Source organism: Callospermophilus lateralis, chromosome 8, assembly GCF_048772815.1.
Source record: "Callospermophilus lateralis isolate mCalLat2 chromosome 8, mCalLat2.hap1, whole genome shotgun sequence".
Taxonomy (NCBI): domain Eukaryota; kingdom Metazoa; phylum Chordata; class Mammalia; order Rodentia; family Sciuridae; genus Callospermophilus; species Callospermophilus lateralis.
Window position 1 is genome coordinate 113,140,945 of NC_135312.1, and position 20,091 is coordinate 113,161,035.

At 35.7% G+C, this 20,091-nt stretch overlaps 1 protein-coding gene across 3 annotated transcripts in view; it reads right to left on the reverse strand.

The window, feature by feature from the left end:
• Positions 1–20,091, reverse strand: part of Arfip1 (ARF interacting protein 1) — a 115,834-nt gene that overhangs the window by 83,795 nt on the left and 11,948 nt on the right. For 2 of the 3 annotated variants that reach the window (XM_076864744.2, XM_076864741.2), the window contains exon 2: positions 15,164–15,243. The exons of the other annotated variant lie outside the window; for it this stretch is intronic. In XM_076864744.2, coding sequence (XP_076720859.1) covers positions 15,164–15,241 — 78 coding nt within the window. In that variant the 5' untranslated portion in view covers positions 15,242–15,243. The remainder of the gene's footprint in view (positions 1–15,163; positions 15,244–20,091) is intronic. 3 annotated transcript variants of the gene reach the window in all.

Consider the following 20,091-nt stretch of genomic DNA (forward strand, 5'->3'; position numbering starts at 1 on the left):
TGCCATCAAAAGGTATGTATGCAGAGAAGCTTTATTTATAATAGCCAAAAACTGGTGACGATCCAAATGTTCACTGAATAAACTGTGGCATAGTCATACAATAGAACAATCTACAGGATGAACAGTGAGAAAAACTTAATTCTCTGCATATGAAACCAGAACAAAAGAGTAATGTATGATTCAATTCAAAAAGAAAACAGGGCTGGGGATATAGCTCAGCTGGTAGAGTGCTTGACTTGCATGCACAAGGCCTTGGGTTTTATCCTCAGCACCACACAAAAAAAGAAGGAAAACCAGTAATTAATTATTATAGTAGGCAGAATAGTGGTTATCACAGAATGGGCAAGTACTGAGTCATGTCTTTGGAGTAGGGAAACATTTCTTAGACACAAAAGCAAAAACAATAAAAGAAAAACACTGATAACCTGGACTGCATGAAAACTAAAACTTTCCAGCTGGGTACTGGAAAGAGAATCCAGAGGCTGAGGATCCAAGTACAGCTCAGCCTGGGCAACTTAGCAAGACCCTTTTCAAAGTAAAATAAAAAGGGATAGGGATGTAGCTCAGGAGTAGCATGCCCCTAGGTTCAACTCCCGACTGCCAAAAACAAAGCAAAGCAAAAAAAAAAAAAAAAAAAAAAACCCACTAAACTAAAAACTTCCAAATGACACCATTAAAAAAAAAATTGAAAAGGAAATTCACAGACTGGAATAAAACAGTTCACACCTACACACACACACACACACACACACACATACACTTACTCTACACCTAAGACAACTCAAATATAAAATGGTCAAAACTTTTTTCAGAAGAAAACATAAATGGCAAATAAGTACATCAAGAAAACCCAAATAGTGCAGGACCCAGGCCCAGGCTAGGTCTAAGTCCGTCACACACATGCCCTTCCCCCCCACCTGGGAGCCCAGGCCTATCCCACTTCCATCTTGGAACACTGCAGACATTACCATAACCTTCCCCATGCAAAATAGCCTCCACCTTTAGACAAAAACAGGACCTAGAAGCAACTGCATCTCAGAGCAGGCATCCCAAAGTCAGTGTAAGGCCCACCCTTTCAGACCCATCTCTGAAAGACACTGCATCCATCTTGGGGCACCTCCACTGCTATCTCGAGATACCTCCCCTATTGTCGCCACCACCTTTCGTTGCAGTAGCATATATCAAGGGACACCTGAAAGGTCTGGAAGCCCAACTTCAAGTGAGGTACAGATAAACTGCACAGATACTACAAGATTATAAGGTAGAAAATGTAATATCTCAGATCCACGCTGCAAGAAAGGAAGACACATAGACAACATGAAAAACAAGGGAGGAAAGTGCCCCAAACCAACCAGGACACTATAATAACAGAACCTATGGACAGCACGGTTGATGAAATGTCAGAGAAGGAGTTCAGAATGTTCATAATTAAAATGCTCCGTGAATAAAGAATGACCTAAATAAGCAAATACAGGCAAAAACTGATCACTCCAACAACAAGATAAGAGAGCAAATACAGGTAGCAAAAGATTACTTCAAGAAAGAGAGACTCTGAAGATACAAAGAAACCATGAACAGAACATCCAAGAATTATGGGATAGCATCAAAAGACAAAATCTAAGAGTTATTAGGACAGAGGAAGGCATAGAGATTCAAACCAAAGGAATGCACAATCTCTTCAACAAGATAATATCAGAAAATTTTCTAAGCATGAAGAATGAATTGGAAAATCAAATACAAGAGTCTTACAGGACACCAAATGTACAAAATTACAACAGATCTACACCAAGGCACATTATAATGAAAATGCCTTAGCAAACAGAATAAGGATAGAATCTTAAAAGCCACAAGAGAGGAATCAGATTGCATTTGGGGAGACCAATTCATATCTCAGCAGATCTTTCAACCCAAACTCTCAAAGCCAGGAGATCATGGAACAACGTATACTAAGCTCTGAAAGAAAATGGATGCCAACCAAGAATCTTATACAAATCATGTCTCAATAATAACCCTGAATGTTAATGGCCTAAATCACCAATCAAAAAACATAAACTAGCAGATTGAATAAAAAAAAAAGACCCAACAATATGCTGCCTCCAAGAGACTCATCTCATAGGAAAAGACATCCTCAGACTGAAGGTGAAAGGTTGGGAAAAATCATACCACTCACATGGACTGTGGAAGTAAGCAGGGTTTCCATCCTCATACCAAATAAAGTAGACTTCAAGCCAAAGTTAATCAAAAGGGATGAAGAAGGACACTACATACTGCTAAAGGAACCCACACATCAACAAGACATAACAATTATAAACATATATGTCCCAAACAATGGAGCATCTATGTTCATCAAACAAACTCTTCTCAAGTTCAAGAGTCAAACAGACCACAACATAATAATTCTCGGTGACTTTAACATAACTCTTTCACCACTGGATAGATCTTCCAAACAAATGCTGAACAAAGAAATTATAGAACTCGATAATACAATCAATAACTTAGACTTAACTGACCTTCAACAAGTGAAGAACAACACATTCTTCTCAGCAGCACATGGATCCTTCTCTAAAATAGACCATATATTATGCCACAAAGCAACTCTTAGCAAATATTAAATACTAGAGATTCTACCCTGCATTCTATCAGATCATAATGGAATGAAACTAGAAAACAATGATAAAATAAAAAATAAAAGCTACTCCAACAACTAGAGTCTAAATAATATGCTACTAAATGAACAATGGGTTGCAAAAGTCATCAAGGAGGCGGTTAAAAAATTCTTAGAGATAAATGAGAACACTGATACAACATATCAAAATCTCTGAGACACTATAAAGACAGTACTCACAGGAAAGTTCATTGCATGGAGTTCATTCCTTAAAAGAAGAAAAAGTCAACAAATAAATGACATAACATTATATCTTAAAGCCCTAGAAAAAGAACAAACCAACCCCCATATTAGTAGGAGATAGGAAATAATTAAAATCAGAGATGAAATTGAAACAAAAGAAACAACTGAAAAAATTGATGAAACAAAAAGTTGGTTCTTTGAGAAAATAAATAAAATTGACAAACCCTTAGCCGTGCTAACAAAGAGAAGGAGAGAGAAAACTAAACTCACTAACATACGTTATTAAAAAGGAAATATCACAACAGACATTACAGAAACGCAGAAGATAATTAGAAATTATTTTGAAAACTTGTACTCCAATAAGAGAAAATATCGAGGGCATTGAAAAATTTCTAGAGTCATATGATTTGCCCAAATTGAATCAGGATAACATACACAATTTAAACAGATCAATTTCAAGGAATGAAATAAAAGATGCCATTAGAAGTCTACCAACCAAGAAAAGTCCAGGACTGGATGGATACACAGCTGAGTTCTACAAGACCTTTAAAGAAGAACTAATACCAATACTCCTTAAATTATTTCGTGAAATAGAAAAAGAGGGTGCACTTTCAAACTCATTCTTGAGGCCAGTATCACCTTGATTCCAAAGATAGGCAGAGACACATTAAAGAAAGAAAACTTCAGACCAATATCTCTAATGAACATAGATGCAAAATTCTCAATAAAATTCTGGCAAATTGAATACAAAAACAAATCAAAAAGATAGTGCACCATGATCAAGTAGGGTTCAACCAGGGATGCAAAGTTGGTTTAACATATGGAAATCAATAAATGTAACTCATCACATCAATAGATTTAAAGATAAGAACCATATGATCATCTCAATAGACACAGAAAAAGCATTCAACAAAATACAGCACCCCTTCATGTTCAAAACATTAGAAAATTTAGGGAAAACAGGAACATATCTCAACATGGTAAAAGCTATCTTTGCTAAACCCCAGGCCAACATCATTCTAAATGGAGAAAAATTGAAAGAATTCCCTCCAAAAACTGAAACAAGACAGAGATGCCCTATTTCACCACTTTTATTTAACACAGTTCTTGAAACACTGGCCAGAGCAATTAGACAGACAAAAAAAATTAAAGGGATACAGGTAGGAAAAGAAGAACTCATATTAGCACTGTTTGCTGATGATATGATTCTATACCTAGAAGACCCCCAAAATTTCACCAGGTATCTTCTAGAAACAATAAATGAATTCAGCAAAGTAGCAGGATATAAAATTAACACCCATAAATCAAATGCATTTCTGTATATCAATGACAAATCATCTGAAAGGGAAATGAGGAAAACTACCCCATTTACAATAGCCTCAAATAAAATAAAATAAAATACCTGGGAATCAACTTAATGAAAGAGCTGAAGAATCTATATAATCAAAATTACAGAACCCTAAAGAAAGAAATTAAAGAAGACCTTAGAAGATGGAAAGATCTACCTTGTTCTTAGATAGGTAGAATTAATATTTTCAAAATGACCATATTACCAAAAGCACTATATAGATTTAATGCAATTCCAATCAAAATCCCAATGACATTCCTCATAGAAATAGAAAAAGCAGTCATGAAATTCATCTGGAAAAATAAGAGACATAGAATAGCTTAAAGCAATCCTTAGCAGAAAGAATGAAGCAGGTGGCATCACTATACCAGACCTTAAATTATACTACAGAGCAATAGAAACAAAAACAGCATGATATTGGCACCAAAACAGACTGGTAGACCAATAGTACAGAATAGAGGACACAGAGACAAACCCACATAACTACAGTTATCTTATATTAGACAAAGGTGCAAAAAACATACTGGAAAAAAGATAGCCTCTTCAACAAAGGGTGCTGGGAAAACTGGAAATCCATATGCAACAAAATGAAATTAAACCCCTCTCTCTCACCATGCTCAAAGTGGATCACGGACCTAGGAATTAAACCAGAGACATTGTGCTTAACAGAAGAAAACTTGGGCCCAAATCTCCATCGTCAGGTTAGGCCCCGACTTCCTTAATAAGATTCCTATAGTGCAAGAATTAAAATCAAGAATCAATAAATGGGATGGATTCAAACTAAAAAGCTTCTTCTCAGCAAAAGAAACAATCAATAGGTGACTAGAGAACCTACATTGGGGAGCAAAAATCTCTAGGATATATAAAGAACTCAAAAATCTTAACACCAAAAAAACAAATAACCCAATCAATGGGCCAAGGAACTGAACAGACACTTCTCAGAAGATGATGTACAATCAATCAACAAATACATGAAAAAAATGTTCAATACCTCTAGTAATTAGAGAAATGCAAATCAAAACTACTCTGGATTTCCTCTCACTCACTCCAGTCAGAATGGCAGCTATTATGAAGACAAACAACAAAAGTGTTGGTGAGAATGTGGGGGAGAAAGGTACACTCATACATTGCTGGTGGGACTGCAAATTGGTGCAGCCAATACAGAAAGCAGTATGGAGATTCCTTAGAAAACTGGGAATGAAACCACCATTTGACCCAGCTATCCCACTCCTCGGTCTATACCCAAAGGACTTAAAAATAGCATGCTACAGAGACACAGACACATCAATGTTTATAGAAGCATAATTCACAATAGCTAAACTGTGGAACCAACCTAGATGCCCTTCAGTTGATGAATGGATAATGAAAATGTGGTATATATACACAATGAAATACTATTCAGCATTAAAAGAGAATAAAATCATGGCATTTGCAGGTAAATGGATGGAATTGGAGAAGATAATGCTAAGTGAAGTTAGCCAATCCCAAAAAAACAAATGCCGAATGTTTTCTCTGATATAAGGTGACTGACTCATACTGAGGTAGGAGGGGGAGCATAGGAGGATTAGATGAACTCTAGATAGAGCGAAGGGGAGGGAGGGAGACGAAAGAAGAGGGCAAGGGGCAGGAAAGATGGTAAAATGAGACGGACATCATTACCCTAAATAAATGTATGAAGACACGAATGGTGTGATTCTACTTTGTGTACAACCAGAGATATGAAAAATTGTGCTCTATATGTGTAATATGAATTGTAATGCATTCTGCTGTCATGCATAACAAATTAGAATAAGATAATAAAAACTACAATAAGATACCACTATAATGGCTCAAGATAAAATAACTGGTAATAACAAGTGTTAGTGAAGAGCAACTGGAACTTACATACATTGCTGGAGGGGATGTAAAAATGTATTTCACTTTGAAGAATTGTTTAGCAATTTCCTATACAAGTAAATACACATTTGACCATATAACTTATTCTACACCTAAGCACTGATCAAAAAGAAATTAAAACTAATGTTCTGACTTGTATGAATGACAATGATTTTGAATCTCAGAAATACTTGGAACCCCAAACTAGAAAATAAAATATCCACTAAAAGCTTAATAAACAAACTGCAGCATATCCACAATAATGGAATACTCCTCAGCAATAAAATGGAAAGACTTATTGACACACGACAGGACTCTGCTTAATCTCACAACATATTGCAGGCACAAAAGGATACAGACTATTTGATTCCATTTATATAGAATGTTAGAATATATTAAGCTAACCTGTCATGACAGATCAGTGGTTGCCTGGGACAGGAGTGGTAGGGGAGGGGCACAAGAAACTTAAAGATGATAGAAACAATCTCTATCTATCTATCTATCTATCTATCTATCTATCTATCTATCTATTTTTGGGTACTGGGGATTGAATTCAGGGGCAATCAATCACTAAGCCACACCCCCAGTCCTATTTTGTATTTTATTTAGAGACAGGGTCTCTCTGAGTTGCTTAGCATCCCGCTTTTCCTGAGGCCGGCTTTGAACTGGCGATCTTCCTGTCTCAAACAATCTGTATCCTCTTGATGATTATGGTTCCCAAGTTTATACATTTGTAAAAATGCATTGGGCTATACATATAAAATGGGTACGCTTTTATTCTACATAAATTTTATATCAATTAACTGTTTGTTTATTTTGAAAAAAAAAGGTAAAATTCCATTATATCACCTCAAACAGGAAAGGATTTTTCCTGCAAGCCTCAAATCTACCCACAGAACAACCACACCAGTCTGGTGGGGTGGGGTGATTCAGATCACAGTGCCAATCTACAAGGAGGGTCTGACCTGCAGCTCTACAACTCAGAAGCAAAAGAAGTGAAAATAAAAATAAGTTCCGTCATTTGCCAAAATACAACCAGCTACAAAAAATAAATTATGACAATACTCATTGCAAAAATGATTGCATCAACCTGTCATTTACAAACAATATTGCCTGACCCAGAATCTTAAAAATGTAAGTACTGCCTCCAAAAGAATACCTAAGCAATGGCAAATATCTAAAGAACAGCAGAGCATGAAATGCAATCACGAAGAAAAAAATCCCTCTGTACTCATCTTAGATCTTTTAAAACAGTAATAGAGGCATAACTGGTTTGCCAAGTCAGACTTCAGCCAAGTACTAAGTTTATGTTCTTTTTGGCTACCCAGTCCCAGCCCTCTCTCAATGTTGGGAAAAGTCTCCATATTTTGAGCTCTGGAAAAAGGCAGAGCCTGCTTCATATAACATAAAACTGAAAATACCAGATTATCAAGACAAATATCTGGAAAACTGCAAAGACCCTTGCTTGGGGTTCCATTCATGGCTCCTCTGTTTTGTAGCTATGAACCTTACTTAAGCAAGATTCGTAGAACTCTTTTTCCTTAGATAAATAATAATAGTATCTTCCTCATAGCATTGTTGTAGCATAAAATAAATGTTTAATTTAGAACTAAGTGCTGAACATATATGATGATGATGATGATGTTGATGATGATGATAATGTTTCCCAAGCTCTAGGGCATTGCCCTATTATCTATGCTTTGCCAAATCAGAGGCACTTGCACTATCAAAATGCTAATGGTAATAACAAGGATAGATATGAGGTTGGGTACAGTGACGAATACCTGTAATCCCAATGTAAGCAACTAGGGAGGCTCAAATAGGAGGAATGCCAAGTTCAAAGTCAGCCTTGGCAACTTTGGCCCTAAGAAACTTAGTGAGAATCTGTCTCAAAATAAAAAATAGAAAGAGCTGGGGATGCCAGGTGCAGTGGTGCAGGCCTGTAATCCCAGTGGCTCAGGAGGCTAAGACAGGAGGATCAAGAGTTCAAAGCCAGCCTTAGCAACTGCAAGGCACAAAGCAACTCAAGGAGACCCTGTCTCTATAAAATACAAATTAGGGCTGGGGATGTTGCTCAGTGGTTAAGTGCCCCTGAATTCAATCCTCAATGCCACCCCTGTCCCCCAAAAAACAGAGCTGGAGATATAGCTCAGTGGTAAAGCATCCTTGGGTTAAATCCCCAGTTTAAAAAAAAAAAAAAAAAGAAGAAGAAGAATAAAGACAGCAAAGAATTTGGGTAAAGCAATAACTGCAGCAAGACCTCATTCAGCCATTACAACATCCAGCTACCAGAGACAGAGGTACAAACAATACAAACTGCTACACCTGGAGCTAATGGCAGCAATGGTGTCCTGAATGGACCAGTGCTCAATATTCCTAGTGTATAGCCAGGATTCTAGTTTCCCAAGCCTCATGACACTTCTATCCTCTTAGTAATCCTTTTTCTCAGTGGATGAGCTAAAGCTGATTTCATCTGCTGTCAACATAAGACTGGGACACCAATCTTACAAACAAGAAGTAGATAAATTTTAAAATGTTCTTCTAATATCTTTGTGAATAGTTTTGATTATTGCTGAGAGCCATTAGCCAAGTAGGTATGACAATTTCCTTGCCAGCGTACCCCATGTTGCTTACAGGAAGGACTCCTGGTAAAATGGACCTGCCTTGGACATTTTGCAGTGACACTGCATGTAAGGTGACCTTGCTCAAGGACCAGGGCGGATCCGGGTTTAGGGCGGTTCCAGGTTTAAGGTTATTCCTGCTGGGAATAGGGCGTATCCTGCTGCCTGAGTTCCCCTTGAGTTCTCACGGGATTCCACAGTATATTTGGGAGGCAGAGGAAGTGGATTTGGGCAGAGAACGTGGATTTCCCCAGAACATGTTTGGAGAGGGCCGGTGTGAGTTCGGGAATAAAGAATTGCTGTTTGAATCTACAAAGCTGTGAGTGGCTCGTGATTTTGTGCCCAGCCAGACTGCGGCAGATTATTAGATAATTCTGAAATAGTGTGGCAATTTTTCAGAATATCAGAATACTATGAAGCTTGTTTGATAGCTTTATGGTTCCTTTCTCTAATACTAACAGTAATGATTAAAAGGTTGACCTTTCCTGAATGTTTATTGTAGGCTAAACAATGTGCTAAACATATTATATGAATTATTTCATTTAGCCCTCACACCTGCTCTGTGGGATAAATATAATTTTCCCAATTTTACAGATGAGGTGACTAAGGCCTAGAAAAGTTAAGAAATTTAAACAAATTAAAATATTGCACCTTCTTACAAAAGAAGTCCTATGTGAATAATAAGAGGTAACATTTAGTGAGTACTTACATGTAACACACACACACATTCAGGCATTTATATGAATCAAACCCACTGCTTTCTTGACTCCTAACAAAGATCCCCACTGAAGAAAGAGAAAGAAGAAAGAAGCCACAAATTTTCAACTCTAATTGTTCTAGTTATGGCTTCAGACAATGAAAGCCACAATACTTAGTGAACTGATTATGCATCTCAACTGAGACCATATTTTGTTTCAATATCAAAAAGCACAAATGCCATCTGTGATGGATGAAATTATTCAGATTTTTCTTTGCCTACAAAAAGAGAAAGCAATTCTATTAAATTCATAATTCAAAGTCTTTGAAGTTTCCTTCTGTATTAGCAAAAATACAGCCTTTTGGAATGGAGGAACTTTAGATAGGGCAAAGGGAAGGGAGGAGAAATGAGGGGTAGCAAGAGGATAGAAATGATGGTGAAATGAGTTAGACATCATCACCCTAAGTACATGTATAAGACACGAATGGTGTGAAACCAGTGTCTTGAAAAATTGTACTCTATATGTGCATTCTGCCATCATGTATAACAAATCAGAATAAATTTTTAAAAGTAAATAAATAAATTGTGCAAAAAAAAAAAAAACAGCTAATCTACTAAAAAGTCAACATAGTTCAAAAGTATTAGGTAAATAAGCCTATGCACAAAGTTACAGGAACTAGCTAAGGAGTTATTACAAGTAATGATTTAAGGTCCAGCTCTGCCCCTTTATATACTTTACATAAGTCACATTACTTCTGTAACTTTCGCTTTCCTCATTATAAAATAAAATTACTAATCTCGCTTATATATTATATAGCTATTGTCAGACAAATGTGTAACTACTGCAGAACATGAAAATACCATGTAAAGAAGCTACAAGTATAGTAAGTTCAACAGGACAAATACTGGAATAAGTTCCACCAACACTGGTACAGGCTGAGCATTCCCAATCCAAAATGCTCCAATCTGAAATCTTTTTTGAGTTCTGACATGATACCACAAATGGAAAGTTCTACACTTGACCTCATGTGACAGGTCACAGTCATGTGTAAAATATTGAACCAAACTAACTTCAGATTATGCATGTAAGATGTATATGAAACATGAATGAATTCTGTGTTTAAATTTGGGTTCTATCCCCAAGATACTCATTTATGTACATGCAAATATTCCAAAATCTGAAGGAAAAAAAAAGAGCCCAAATCCAAAACATGTCTGGGTACTAAGCATTTCAGAAAATGGGGATACTTGACATGCATTCCTTTCTTAACCAGCCTAGCTGTTCCTCATAACCATCACCATGGGTACTCTGTACTTTTCTAAAACAAATTACAATCAGGACGGAGTTGGAATATGATTATAAATGTACTTATTGTATCCCAATTTCCCCTTTATGTCATCCTGAGAATTTCATAGTTTTAAGAGGCAAATGACTCTCAAACCTATTAATAAAGGAATAAAGCAAATGGGATAAAACTCAAATAATTATTGAACCTGGATCATAAGTATATGGAAATTCATTAAATTTAAATTTTTTCATTTTTCTTGCATGTCTCCCTCCCTCCCTCCCTCCTTCTACCAGGATTGAACCCAGGGGCACACCCCAGCCCCCTTTTTAATTTTTTTTGTTGCGGGTGGGATACTGGGGATTGAACTCAGGGGCACTCAACCACTGAGCCACATCCCCAGCACAATTTTGTATTTTATTTAGAGACAGGGTCTCACTGAGGTGCTTAGCACCTCACTTTTGCTGAGGCTGGTTTTTGAACTCATGATCCTCCTGCCTTTAGCCTCCTGAGCCTCTGGGATTACAGGCATGCGCCACTGTGCCCAGCCACCCCTCTCCTTTTTTTTTTTATTTTTTTTTTACTTTTTATTTTTTATTTTGAGACAGGTCTCACTAGGTTATCCAGGCTAGCTTTGAACTTACAATCCTCCTGCCTCAGCCTCCTGAATATCTGGGAGTACAAGAGTGTGCTGGTTGTCACATCTTTCTTTCTTTTTTCTTTTTTTTTTTTTTTAGTGTCAACCCAGAACTTGTCTTTATTTTTCAATTACTGCTAACTGCAAATTGCAATTCAAACCTTCTTTCAACTTTCTCATCTTCTGCCAGTTGTTCTCATTTCTATGCCACACACAACAATCTTAGCTGCTAGTTGCCTCTTGAGCCACATTCCTCATACCTTTTCCTGACTCTTGGTTCCAAGCCAGAGTCCTCTTCACCGTTGCTCTAACACACCAAACTTTTTTTCGCCCTTGCTGTTTCCTCTGTCTGGGAGATGACATTCATCTCATTCAAATATCTGTTCAAACATCATCTCAAAAGGGCCAGCTATGAACACCTATGTAAATTAGCACTCTTCATTACTCTTTAGCTCCCCAACATGTTTTATAGCAGGAAATATTATTTGCATTATAAAATAACATGCAGCTGGGCATGGTGGTGCACATCTGTAATCCCAGCAGCTTGGGAGGCTGAGGCAGGAGGATCGTGAGTTCAAAGCCAGCCTCAGCAACTTTGTGAAGCCCTAAGCAACTCAGTGAGAGTCTGTCTCAAAATAAATCCAGAAAACAGCTGGGGATGTGGCTCAGTGGTAAGGCGCTCATGGGTTCAATCCCTGGTACCAAAAATAAAAATAACACGTCTGTTTTCAAAATGTCTCCCACGTATATGTCTACAACATAAAAGCTAACTCCTCAGCATGAAAAATTCTCCCTGAGACCAGAACTATCTTCTTTCCAATTATACTTCATCAGATAAATCAAACTTACTCACTCTTCCCAAACATGTTTCTAAATTTTCCTTCCCTCAGCCTTGGCTCAAGCAATAAGCATTATCACTCACATGCTCAAATTCTACCCAAGCTCTACGACAGCATAATGCCACCACTGCTGATATTGCTGGTTGATATTCCTGTGAATAATCTGTATCACTCAAAAGGCATTATTATTCTGCGATTTATTTATTTATAAATTTCCTCTATTGATCAACATAAGCCTTGAATGCAGAATCTGTACCCAATTTATTTTTTCGGTCTCTGAGTTACACAAAAGAATGCAAATATTTGCCTACATTCTTCCTCAGTATTAGAAATTGGTATATATACTAGTGTTACTATACTGAGGGACAGACAAAATAAGTCTATAATCCCAAGCCACACCGTCTTTGCTTTCTTTGGTTGTTGTTATTAAAAATATACTTACCTGCTTGTTTTCCCAATTTCTTGCTTCTACCTTTAAATAATTTTTTTCTACTTAGTTTCTTAAATTTATTCATCTTTTTCACTTTCATTTGGGTTCAAGTCATAACACTGGTTCCTTAATAGCTATGTTAACCTTTCCAGTCTCAACTAATCTGTAAAATGGGGAGAAAAACCTCAACTGCCAAAAGTGTTATAGAGGCACTGAGATTACAAATGTAAAACCTACTACAATGCCTGGCAACTAATAGGCTCTCAGTGAATGGCTCAATTAACCTACCTTCTCTTTCTACTTGTAAGCAATTTGATCCAGAGATTTGGAAAAGCAGATTCAAATCAGCAAACTAATAAGAGGGGAATTTATTTTTTATTTTTTAAGTGATAAAAACAAGAAGTTGTACACATTAATAGAGTACCACCTGATGTTTCAATACGTGTATACATTGTAAGCTCAGTTTAAACATATTTATTTCCTCATTTGTTATTTTATGGCAAAAAAATTGAAAATCCTTTCTCCTAGTTTCTTTAGATATATAGTACATAATTATTACCCACAATGAACCCACTATGCAACAACAGCACACTAGAACTTCTAACTCCTACCTCCCTGTGTCTTAGTACTCACTGAGCAACCTCTCCATCCCTCCCTCTCCCCTACTCCCTCTAGTCTCTAGTAACTAACATTGTACTCTCAACTTCTATGAGATCAACTTTTACATATTTTACATATGAGTGAGATTATCCAGTACTTGTTGTTCTGTGCTTGGTTTATTTCACTTAATAATCTACATGTTGTCTAAAATGACAATATTTCATTACAAATAGGAAAAAAATCACAAAGCATTCTTAAATCTTATTTTGGTTAATTATACACTCCTATAATGCTTTAAATTGGGGCACAGATTCAGCTTATAGTCACATACCTGGTCTGCTATTATTACTACTATTATTATTATAGCATTCCCTTTGGACATGACATATTTGGGTATAGTTAAAAACACAGGGAATGGGCTGGGGTTGTAGCTCAGTGGTAGAGCACTTGCCTAGCACGAATGAGGCACTAGGTTCCATCCTCAGCACCTCGTAAAATTAAACATAAATAAATAAATAAAATAAAAGTATTGTGTCCATCTATAAGTTAAAAAAATTAAAACACATACACACACAGAGGGAATGCCTAACATGGATTTTATGTTAACTTATAGACAAATTTGAACAATTCATTAATTTGCAGTGGTTTCCTTCAGACCACTGTTACCCAAACCTCACTCTCTGCCAAGCAGGGAATTTCTAGTTTAACATTTATCAGAGGAACACTCATACAAACAAAAGTCACATAAACAGAATACCTGCACTTATTATTATTTATTATAAATTATGAGTCCCGTCACTGGCTGTGCTGCCACTCTTTCCTATAGCTCACAAACAAACTTTCCCCCTGATCATCTCTCAAGAGTACAGATTCAGAGATTGGGTCACTAAAAATCAAATCTGTGAAGTAAGACAAATAAGTACACATAATTCTCTACTTTCTCGGGATTACATACATCTAACAACACTGCTTTTCCAAATGATAAACAGTCAAGTCGTCATAAATTACAAAGAATTCTGAATTGTCTACAAATAATACATATTTGCCAAACAAAACTCGTCTTTGATTTTCAGACTAAAAGTAAATTACTTGGTGCTAAATTCCTCACTGAGGTTTGTCACACAGGCAGTATCTTGCTCAAATAAAGCAATAATGCGCCTAGTACATCACTAGCTATATAAGTTACAAATTGGTAAGAAACACAGCTGAAGTCAGAAGGCCCCATGTTGAAAGCTATCCTCATCCATTCCTCTAGTTCAGTCACACTGCTCTGAAAGTTAAATTTGTTCAACAACAACAAAAAAAGGAAAAATAACAGCTGTTCTACTTACCTAAATGAATTACAGTGAGTTATTCTAAGAGTCAATGTGGGACACCATGAAAGTGCTATGTGGTAAAATATTTAAGCACTACAAATATAATAGGCAATTATGACTATGTTTCACATTCTATTTGACTTGAGTTCAATATAAAATTAATATTTCATAATATTTCTCCTTTGTCTAATGAATTAGGACAGTGGTTCTTAGTTCTACAGGTGATACTATCAGAAGAAAAAAACTACATAAGGTCTACTGTCTACCACTCAGGTTCAACAAATCTGAAATTTGGTTTAAAAACACTTTACCTGGATTCGGACACATAGCAAACCAAAGTGCTCTTGGGAATAGATGAGCAAAATATGAACCTACTACAACTATTATTTCAAGAGTAACTTATAGCAATTGTCACATTTCCTTTTTAAATAAGAACTTATACAGCTTTTATGTTTATTATTATGTGACAAGCTGTGGTCTAAAAATTTCAGATGCCTAAAGGTAAGTGTGACTTACTTGCCATTATGAAGAAACCTCTCCCTCCTCTTACCCTTTGTGTAAAAGAGTTTATTTATAGAGTGGCACAAGTTTGAACAAATTAAGTTAGTCTGAAACCTTGATTGAGATGGACTGACTTTACAAAACAATATAACACCATCCAGTCACCTCAGAATTAGACTTGACTTCTTCTGTGGCTGGTTTAGATGCACCAAGAGTAGTTGTATCATTGCTGCAGTCAGACATACCTAAAAGTAAATGTGTTAAGCACATATTAAATCATTTAGTTAAAAGAGCTTTATTAGCCCACTGATATTCTTTCAAATATTCCACAGCATAACTAATTTATTGGTAGTGAGAATTTGCTTTTCAAAATTATCTATAATAATAAAAGTATCTATGGATTACAAGAAATAAATAATTCTAAAAACAAAAATTCAGGAAAAAGCACTTATACAGAATGATTACAAATAATTTCATAAAATCACTTAGATATGAAACAATTCAAAAGATAAGACTGCCAACCTGATTTGACAGATGGAAAAACTGAGATCCAAAGATGTCTAAAGTTAAAATATTACCTGTGGTCTACACAAAACAAAATTCCAAACCAGAACTCAGACCTTCCCTACCCTGGTGGAGAGTGGTCTTTAATATTAATAACAGTGGTGACTGTTCATTGTCTAAGTATAACACAAAACTCAGATTTTATTCAGTAAAAGTTTAATGAGCTATTTCTGCTTCTAATTTACTCAATAGGGAGAACATCAACTGCATATGAAGAACTCTGCTAGGCACTAAGGGAAAAGAAGAGTAAAATCTATTGCAGGTTCTAAAAGCAATCTCACTCTAATCAGGGAGTCATACATAAAAAAATTATAAGACAATTAAAGTTATGTACTATAATGCAAAGAAACAAATTTTTACTCCTGAAATACACTAGAGGGAACAATTTACTGTTTTCAAACAAAATTCAAGACATTAAGAAAATAATACAACATGACCAAGTGGGATTTATCTCAGGATAAATAGAACTGGTTCAATTAGGGAATCTATTATAGATACTATATTCATAAACCTAAAGGGGGACATTGCTTTCTCCACAAACACTGAGATGGGGTAAATTTGACAAAATAAAACACCTATTCATTCTGCAACTGATGTGATTCTGCAATCTGTATATGGGGTAAAAATGGGAGCTCATATCCCACTTGAATCAAAGTGTGAAATATGATATATCAAGAACTATGTAATGTTTTGAACAACCTACAATAAAAATTAATTTTAAAAAAAACACCTATTCAAAATAAAATACTCAAGAAAATATGAATTTAAGAAATACTTTCTCAACATAAAATATTTATCCACTTTAGTTCTACAACCATTATCTCAATTAATAAATAAAACAGGCATTTCCACTAATATCAGGAATAAGACAAAAACGCCCACCATCTCCACTACTATTCACATTGTATTAGAGGTATTAACCAATCTGACTAGTTAAGAGAAATCCCAAAGGAAACAGATAAAGGTAAAAGTATCTCTCTTTGCAGAGGATATGATAGTATGCTTGAAAGACCCCAAGGAATCAATGATAAAACTAAAAAATAATTCATTGAAATAGCAAAATACAAAATTAACACATAAAAATCAAAAGCCTTCATACAAAAACTATATTCAGGGGACATAATGGCAGGGAAAATTTCACTTACAATAACAACCAAGAAGTTGAAATACTGGGGTTGGGGATATAGCTCAGTTGGTAGAGTGCTTGCCTCACATGCACAAGGCCATGGGTTCAATCCCCAGCACCACACACACACACACACATACAAACAACAAAAAAAAGAAGATGAAATACTTAGGAACAAAGTAAGCAATGTATAAAACTTATATGAGGAAAAAATGTTTAAGCATGGCTGAAAAACACTGAAGACTTGAGCAAAGGGAAAGACATTCCCTATTCTTGAACAAGATGACCACATCCAATGATACAAAAATACATAAAAATACATATATATTGCAGCATTCTTTGTAATTGCAAATTATTAGAAATGGCCTAAGGCGTCAACACATAGGAAAGTGATTGAAAATTATGGTACATCTAAACTGTGTAACTGTAAAAGGGAAAAAAAAAAAAAAAAAAAAGAAAAAGAAGACAATCTTTATATGATATGGAGTGATTACCAGGACATGCCCCCGCTTATCCAGTTTCATTTTCTATGGTCAACTGTGGTCTGAAAACTTAAATGAAATTTTCCAGAAAATGAATAATTCCTAAGTTTTAAATTGCTGATATCATAAAGAACATAATGACATATCATACCATCCTGCTCCATCCTACTCAGGATGAATCATCCTTTTGTGTAGCATAGCCACACTACATACAGTATCTGTCCTGTGTAATGCTGCCTATCATTCAGTCGCTCAGTACATGTCTGTTATCAGATTGCCTGTTGTGGTACCACAGTGTTTGTGTTCAAGTAACCCTTATTTTATTTAAAAAGGACTCCATACATAAGTCTTGCTACCAATTCAAATATGCCAAAGAGATGCCATAAAGTGCTTCCTTTAAGTGAAAATACTATATTTTGAGAGATAAAGGCACCATATTCATATATCATTTATTATAGTACATTTTATCAGTCTATTTTATTACAATAGTCTATTTTATTACTATTGCTACTAATCTCTTACTGTGCCTCATTTACAAATTAAATTTTATCACACACACACACACACACACACACACACACAGGAAAAAATTTAGTACATATAAGATTCAGTACTATCCAAGGCTCTGGGTAGGACAGGTAAGAAAGGAGTAGAAAAATGTAGGAAAATGAAGAGAATAGGAAGAGGGTAACCGAGGAAAAGGAAAAGTGACATTTCCGGACACATATTTTTTTCTTTTTAAAAATTAATTCTGCCAGGTACAGTGGTGCAAACCTATGATCCCAGTGGCTTGGGAGGCTGAGACAGGAGGATCATGAGCTTAAAGCCAGCCTCAGTAAAAGTGAGGTGCTAAGCAACTCAGTGAGACCCTGTCTCTAAATAAAATCCAAAATAGGGCTGGGGATGCGGCTCAGTGGTTGAGTGCCCCGGGTTCAATCCCCAGTACCACCCCACCCCCCCGCCCAAAATTAATTCTGACTGTTAGAGCCATAGGAATTTTAAAATATACTATAAAAAAGTTTTTAATTAAAAAACAAACAATTAAAACCAGCCAGCATGGGGTGGGAACTCAAAATAGTACAGAGACACCAACAAATAAACTAATTGTATTATGATGAAAAACCAAAAGAAGAAAGGGAAGAAAAATAAGGAAAATTAGAAATGGGTTTCTTGGGGTTAAAGAAGTTATAAATAGGGCTGGGATTGTGGCTCAGAGGTAGAGTGTTTGTCTCACACTTGTGAGGCACTGGATTCGATCCTCAGCACCACATAAAAATAAATCAATAAAATAAAGGTATAAAAAAAAGATATGTTTGTTTTAAAAAAAGTTATAAATAAAGAAAGAAGAAATGCTAAAATTAATTCTGTGGTGTTGGACTGGAATCAGAGACATCAGTATAAATTCATATTTATTATATTTGTAATATATGCACATAAATATTTATGTGTATTAGTTTACTTTCCTAGCTCTGTTCACTAAGGAGCCTAGAAGCAAAGACTGTATAGTGACAATAAGTGTATCTGGTGCCCAGATTTTGGTTTCTAAATACTTCAATAAAAAGAATCAAGTCTCTTAGACAAAGTAGCTGGTTCTAAGACTGAGGCAGGAAAATACAAGATGGGCTGGAACATCATCTTATGTCAGAAACTAAGAAAACTCTAAAAGAAAACAAAAAGGATGAGGGGTTGTCCAAAGAACACAGGAGCCATTAGTTCTCAAGAAACTGAGCAACAAAATTTGAGGCTGGAGTTGTGGCTTAGTGATACAGCACTTGCCCAGCATGCATGAGGCACTGGATTCAATCCTCAGCACTACATAAAAATAAAAGTATGGTGTTCATCCACAACTAAAAATATATTAAAAAAAAAAAAAAAAGAAACTGAGCAATAAAGGATAGCACTGAATTTAAAAACACAGAACAAGCATTAAGGAGTCCATAATGACATAAACAAGTAAACAGGAGAAAAGTGACTCTTCCTTACAAAGGAACCTCAATTAAAATATAGAAAGGAAATAAGAGCAAACAGAATCATTATCAGGCACATATCACAAATGTTGCTGACAAGATCCACTCAGTAAATTCGAAAATGCTTAAATGTTTTCATATGAAAACACTGTACAAACACAAATTAAGAGACATGCTAAAAATTAACTGATCTATTCTCTTCAAAAGTATCATGTTCGTGTAAGACAAAGACAGAATAAGAAACTTACAAATTAAAGAAGACAATGGAGAAATTACTAAATTCAATATGAGTTCCTGGATAAAATCCTGGAACAGAAAAAGGGAGTAGTTGAAAATTTGGTTTAATTCTAATAAGGTCTGCAGTTTAATGAATAATATTATACCAATGTTACTTCCTACTCTTGATAATTACGGTTATGTAAGATATCAGCATCAGGGGAAATGGGGTGAGGAAACTTTTAATGAGTGAGAATTCTATACCCTACAACTCTAAATGCACTTAGGGTCTAAGGCCCCTGGGAAGAATTCTCTGTACTCTTTCTGTAAATGTTCTATTTAAAATGAGATTAATATTTTTAAAATATTTTGAGCAAAGGTAAAGGAATTACCCTGAGATAAAAGGTGGCAACCTCTTTGACTGTGGTATCTTGCCTCAAAAGAGGAAGGAATCTGTAGAGATAGTGAAGAGTAGAATGTCAAAAAAAAAGAACATTAAGGCAGTTCATTTTTGCAATCTTCTACTTTCTTTTAAAATAGAATTTATCATCCGCTCCCTAATATTAAAGTAATACCAATTAGGAAAACAGCTCTAGGAAAAACCAAATAACTTGAGGCAGACAGGGAAACAGCACAAAACTGAAAATTGGCTTGGGATGTGGCTTGTTAGTAGAGCGCTTACCAGAGTATATGCAAAGCTTGGGTTGGATCCCTAGCATTTAAATAAATAAATAAATA